We start from the raw sequence: 6,917 nt of genomic DNA, 5'->3' as shown, positions 1-6,917 counted from the left end.
GTTTCTGAAGGCACAATTCACTATTCACAGTCCGTGTCCTGGCCCGGCTCAGGTTTTCCCCAGGCTAAATCGAGAGGTTGCGCTTTCATTGTACCCCGGTATACATCTTGAGATTCGGAATCAGGAGTTTTCTAAGTACTAAGTGAATTTCTTTTGAAAATCAAAACACAAATATGTTTGTCCAGACCTACTCCTTTTGTCGCCTAATCCAGGATGTTTCTTAGATTTGGCGGTTATAGTTGTTTTTTTACGGCATTATTTTCTTCTTTGGTATTCTGCGAACCCAATTGTTAAAAACACCTCCCAGTTAGCAGTTTAAACCGCGTTGAGCGTGAAATTGCATGGTCTCAATCATGATTGTCCAAACTTGCCCTCGTCGTAGGTTTGGTTGTAAGTGTTGGTGGATACATTGCATGGTGGCATTTTCTTTTCTTTATTTTTTAGCATGGTAGAGAATATAGAATGGTTTCAATTTGTACGTGACCATAAAGGATTAGAATAAAAAGTCCTAATTTAGAAAATTTTAATTTAAAACTTAATGAAGATGCGATAATACAATCTTATTTATTAGTTCACAATCACGGGAAAAAATAGTTGATGGTCTCTTTTCATAATTATTTCCAACAATGAACTGAGCTTTTATCACTAACTTATAAAGGAAACCCATGTACAATGAGATGCCACAAATAAATGTAAATATAACAACGCATGACCTTGGTGTATAATTAGATGAATTTTCAGTTTTTAAAAAAATGTCATTATAATTCCATTACAGTAACTTCTTCCCATCACATGACAGTTGCGGTACACTTTGTTACAAATAAAGTATATAGACTACTTTCTTTTTTTAATAATAGCCGAGTATGAATTAGTTTTACATAATTTTAAATTTCATTGAGGTAAATAAAGTTACAACTGAAAAAAAAAAAAAGTGTTCTACTTATTTTCATGTCATTATTATAGTCAAGTTATCAAAATCTCAAAAAGGTTCCGTATGACTTTTCGTTTTTAGCTAGACTGCTCAAACGTACACACACACACTAAGAAAAAATAAGCCATTTTGAGAGACTTGTTTATTTAGAGGACCTATCGTCAAAAATCTAAGTCAAATTTTTTCACGATCACAATACTTTTCCTTAGTTTATACACCATGTATAGGTAAGTCAAAATAATTAGCCGGATACAAACTGATTTTTTTCTTTTTAAATCAATTCAAGATCATTAACATCAATTTAAGATCAATAAACTGAAGCCTTTAGGAATTACGAATAATGATTATTCTATCGTAAATGAAGTTTTTAATCTAGTCAGTCAAACCAGAACAAAAAAGCAATAATTGGTATTACCCAATAGCAATTATATTGAAGCTTGTTTTATTTATATTATGTTTAATGATCTTGACCCTGTAAGAGGAGCTTGAGGGAAAATTTGTTGTTAGTCTTAAATTTTGGTATATCCCAGTGGTAAGGTTTTTTGAATAAGAATCTGGGGTTTACTGAACAATATTTTTCCATAAACCTAGTTTTCCCGTTTGTTTTGGGGGAAAAAACTGAATATACTCGTATAAATGTTTGGCACTTTTTGTTGTTTTCTAACTCGGAAAATATTCGTTATTTTTTTTCTCTCGAAAATAACAGTCTTTTCAAAATCAAAAAGTAAACAAAATCGTATATATTTTAAGTGGGTATTACGTTTCTCGAGGATCAACAGCTGAGCCGCCAGAGATTGTTGTTAAAGAGATCATTTATTTCTCAGAAACGCGATTTACGGCTGTTTGCTTAGGACAAATTTCGATGAAAATTACCTAGACCAAATATCTATTAAACTTCATAAAATACATAATATTAATATTCTATCTATCAATAGTAATGTGAAAAAACTGTTATGTCTATTTCTCCAAATTTTAAATATTCAAAAAAAGGGCTGAGTTAGTTAGGCCTAGCTCTATCGTTCTGAGATCTGGGAGCGTTAACTTTATTCATTAAATGGCAGGCCCAAAAAATAATAAACTTGACCCTCCCACCATGGTTACAAAAGGTTGGTCACCCGTAGATAACCAGACAAACATCACCTTCGCTGAGGATTGCCTTAAAAAAAAAATCGTCTCATCAACAAAAGGAACATTGTAAGGTGTTCTTTGAACTAAGAGGAAAAAATGATTTAATATTTTTAACAGAGATCCACAAGAGTTCACTGTCCGCTCTGGATACTTAAAAGGCTAACGATTTTTTTCCGACTTACGATTTTGTGGCATATATTGTACACGATGATAAATAAAAGGGAAGGTGTTAGCGCTACCATAACGCAAACAAGTTTTTTTTTGTTATTATTATTGAATATACATAATAACGTAATAATACATTTTATTGGTCATTTTTTGTTGATACGTAATACATATAATATTCATTTTTTTTTTCATTATTTTATTTTTGACGCCTACAAAATCTGAAATTGTTATTATTATTAGATTTAATGTAGTACTTCTAATCAACAAGCAACGGACCACTCGTGAACGTTGTTTTGCTTATCTCAAAGGCGGGAGATTGTTATTTTTAATTTGAGTTATTCTGTTATATACAACAAATAGTATAAAATACATTTGTGTAGTTCTTTAATTGATTTTTACCAGTTTTTTATATGTATCCTTCGTTATGTCTTACGTTTTGAACATTAAAAAACTTTTGGCTGATGATCTTAAAGGTTTAATCACCCATGTAACTGGTCATCAGGTATATGTTCACGTTTAGTTTTGTTAATACTCAGCATTATGATACAAAGAAAGTGAATTAAAATTGGAAAAAATTTCAGGAAGGCTCTTCAGAATTCAAAAAATGTGAGGACACATCTTGGTCCCTTATAGTTGATCATTACTACCCTTCTGTTTATGATCTTAAAGTGAAATCAACTTTGAATGACTTTGTTGACAAATTTAAAGTTCATGGATTCCCACAGAAAGCAAAGAATCTGAAAATGTTAATTGAAGCTTACAGTGAATTGGATTATTTTAAGAAATTTTGTGGAGTAGGTACCTGATAAAGAATTTTTAATATTTAACTATCCTCACGCTTTTTAAATCATCAAATCAATACTTTATAAATCTTCTAAGTTTAAATTAAAAATATTTGTACATAAACCTTAAATATATTTTTCCAGCCTGGAATTCAGTGGGGTCTTGTAGATTTCCTAATCAAGCTTTCATTTAAACCCACCAACTCATTGGAAGATGATCCTCCATTAAACCTAGAAAAAGGTAATAAGAACAAGGATGAAGCTTTTGATTGGGGAGCTTACTTAAAAGAAGGGTATGAAAAATTCCAACTTCCTTCTGAGGTATGTTTACTTGTTTTAATATTCAATGTATTTATTCTTTTTATCACTCACTTTCACACTATCTGTGACCGTCACACTGCTCTTTAAACTAAGACAATCTGTCACACCTAAACCTCTCTGATCCCATCCTCAAATTACACGAAGATATCAATAGAATAAGTGCATGGGAAACCAACAATATTCTTACATTAAACATCAAGCAATCGTAATCAGATTGCCCTCTTACCTTAAATTCATCTCAGGACCTCCTATCCTTATTCAAAACAACATCCCTATCTTATTCCATACATCCTTCAAAAACTTTGGAGTCACTTTTGACCAAACCCTTTTTTTTGGGAACCATATATCTCCTAAATTTCCCATACATCCCAATCAAAGCCCATAAACTATTAGTTTCCTCTCTTATTTTATCCCACTTTAACCATGGCCATCTGATTTATGACAGACTCTTTAACTTACAGTTAAAGTTAAACCTCTTATGAACTGCTCAATACACTCAGAATCATCAAAGATATGCATAAAACTTTTTGTTATACCAAGTTGAAGTGGCTCTATTCCTCCTATCACTGTCAGTATTTCCTAGCGCATTTGCTTAAGCATGCGATTAGCTCACCACCCCTTCTATTAACTACAGAACCTGCAATTTAAAATCTTGATTCAATCCCATTTTTTCCTGCCATCAGCCTTTTACTCTACATTCGAGTACTTCCTAACCTTCCCTCTGAAACTCAATCCTTTCCATCATACGTCTTGCACCAACAGTTCCCACATTCAAATTCCTGTTTTTTACACACCATTTTCTTTTCCAATCAGAATAATTACAATTTTATACGCACTAGATTTGAAGTAATTTTTTTCTATTATATTATTACCCTTTATATGAATTTATTATTATTATTTACATTAAGTTTATATTAAATATGGCTACACTCCTCTAGCCTACTTAAAATGTCTTTAAAATTTATTCTAAAGAAGCTATGTCCTGGAATATAAATAGAAAACTATTTTTCATTTCATTAAAATATTTGGTACCTCTTGTTATTGGTTGGACTAAACAGCTTTATGTTTTTCACATTTATTAGTAAAGTTGTTATAAGGGTTTTGGTAGATATTTTTTTATTCTTTCAGAACATTCTTTGATCAGTAACGAAATAATCTTTGACTCTTCTATTTAGGGAGCAAATCCATACCACTTTGAGATTGGAAACCTAAGAAAATAAATAGATATTTGCACAATCCAAGTTTTTGTATCATATTTTAATACGTTAGTGGTTCAGCTCAACTTAATTATATACTTTCAATAATATTTGTACAAATAAAGATTTAATACAACTATGATCTATTTGTGATTCAGTTCAAAGTTTGTAATTTATTATAAAGGTATATGTTTTTCCATATATAACAAATATTATTCAACATTAACTATTAGTGCTTCAAATCAATTAAATTGGATGAATGAAACTGTATCATGCTCAGCATAGAGCTCCAAAACATTTTAATTGTTTGTGGCTTTTACTGTTCCAAATATTCTCCTAAACACTATATTTTTCCACACAAGCTAATCTTTTCTATCTTTGTATTTATGTCTCTGCTATAGATCGTTCCGGATTTTTTTTTGTAATGGTTTCTGTAACTATATGTTTTTAAACTGCTGCTAATAGTAAGCCCTCTTCAGTCAGTCTAGGTGATGGGATTGCCACTTCGCAGCCGCATGGTCATCTATTATAGTTGACAATAATTAAAAACTTGTCATCCAGAAAAGTTTAAATTTGCATACTTATTATTCAATCCAAAAAATTAATCTTTTTGACTATTCTTATAATTATTTCAGCAGCCAAATTAGTTATGACAATTATATTACTTCCTAAATATTTAGAAAGGTCAATGCTCTTAAAGGAATCTACAACTTACTTTTCTTTTCAAATTATTCAGACTTCCTTGACTTTATACTTACTCCTTTATCAGTATTGGTTTCCAGATTATCCATTTGTTTAATAAAAGTTCAAAGCTATTGTGTTTGAAAGTAACTGCAATATTTTTTTTTATTCACTCTTTATTTTTAAATCACTTTGAGTTTACTGTAATGCCCAAATCAAGTATTTTATTTAGGATGAGGAAAGTTGGACAGAAGAAGAAGAGGAAGAAGTACAAAACAACACTGCCGTTCCTATTCTCGAAACTTTCAAACCTGCTCATGTTCCTTCACCTCCTAGACCAACTCCATCTGAGCTTCGATTGGAGGCTTTGCAGAGGGCTGACAGTGCTGCCAAGTGGTTGGAAGTCAATACACAAGGCCTGTGGTGGAAAAATCCTGTCTTCAGGGAAATTCCTGAAAGTAGAAGGAATGAGGCAAATTACTGTTTAATTTGGTTAGTATACATTGCTAGTATTTTTGCAGAAAAACTTTTTATTCATGCAGGAAATGAAAACAATTATATCCTCTGATTATCTGATGCTAATTTAAGTATACTAGACGCAAATTTATTCTCAAATGACAAATCAAATTTATAAAAAAAGTGAAAATAACAAAATTTATTCTTAAATCTTTAAATATAGGTAATTATTTACTTACCAATCCATTAGAAATGGTGGGGAAGGTATACTGTAACATATAAAAACTGTAACGAAGGGAATAAAGCAATGTTTTTCAATTTGTTACCACTCTAAGTTTCTAATTTCCTCAATAACTGAATTGCTTGTCTTTAGGTTCCTTATCCACTGTTTGACATTCATTCATCAGATTTTAACTTTTCTTTGAAATTATGATTGGTTTTAGTTCATTGAAGACATGTTTTGACTGTTGAAGACTAACAAGGGAAAATAAAACTTTGTAAGGAAAACTTATATTGTTCTCTTTAAGTTTGTTAATCCCTCTTTATCTTTTTTTAATCAATAAAATATTTTTATTTTAAATTTCACTAAAAAAAGTATAATCTCATTTTTAGGGAAAAAGTTATGAAGCGCAATGGAGTCCCTATCAATGAAACAAGAATAATTGGGGAACACAAGGTGGTAATGGAACTCCTTTATGTTCTTTCGACACCATCAAGCTGCTATTTCATCAGAGAAATTTCTAAAGACTGTTTTAAGGCAGTCCCTGATATATCCATTAGTAGCATTTCTCCGGTAAATCATAATTTAGTATTTTTTATATCGTTTCATATAAATATAGTTAATGTTTTTGCTATTTTATTTGTTTTCATACTGAAATATTGAACACAAAAATGCCCATTTCTGTGAGAATGGCCTATATATACTCATTAAGATAGAGAATATTATATATATATATACATATATTACATGCATTATTGATTGATACTTATCGTTGCAATGAGTAAATGTTATTATTATTTTTTTTTTATTTACTTTAATATAAGTACTGCAACTTGGATATGAAGAGCAATCGTCTATAAGTTACCAATCTATTCTTGTGACAGTTGGAAGATCAAGACTTATGGCAAGGGTCTATTACTGAATATTATTTTTATTTTTAATATTACTTTAATTTTTTTGTATATTATCAATTACTTTTTATTCTAAATTGTATTATTATATTTTACTTTTACTTTTTTTTTTTTTTTTTTTTT

At 30.3% G+C, this 6,917-nt stretch overlaps 1 protein-coding gene across 1 annotated transcript in view; it reads left to right on the top strand.

Annotated features, from left to right (window-relative positions):
* The first annotated feature begins 2,514 nt into the window (after nt 1-2,514).
* Grip128 (gamma-tubulin complex component 5) overlaps nt 2,515-6,917 on the top strand; it is a 16,311-nt gene continuing 11,908 nt past the window's right edge. Inside the window, exons 1-5 of the mRNA XM_014430637.2 lie at nt 2,515-2,729; nt 2,809-3,021; nt 3,154-3,330; nt 5,440-5,699; nt 6,276-6,456. Coding sequence (XP_014286123.1) covers nt 2,652-2,729; nt 2,809-3,021; nt 3,154-3,330; nt 5,440-5,699; nt 6,276-6,456 — 909 coding nt within the window. The 5' untranslated portion in view covers nt 2,515-2,651. The remainder of the gene's footprint in view (nt 2,730-2,808; nt 3,022-3,153; nt 3,331-5,439; nt 5,700-6,275; nt 6,457-6,917) is intronic.

The sequence above is a fragment of the Halyomorpha halys genome, unplaced genomic scaffold, assembly GCF_000696795.3.
Source record: "Halyomorpha halys isolate HHAL.00 unplaced genomic scaffold, Hhal_1.1 Scaffold901.1, whole genome shotgun sequence".
NCBI lineage: Eukaryota > Metazoa > Arthropoda > Insecta > Hemiptera > Pentatomidae > Halyomorpha > Halyomorpha halys.
This window is presented reverse-complemented; position numbering and strand designations above follow the sequence as displayed.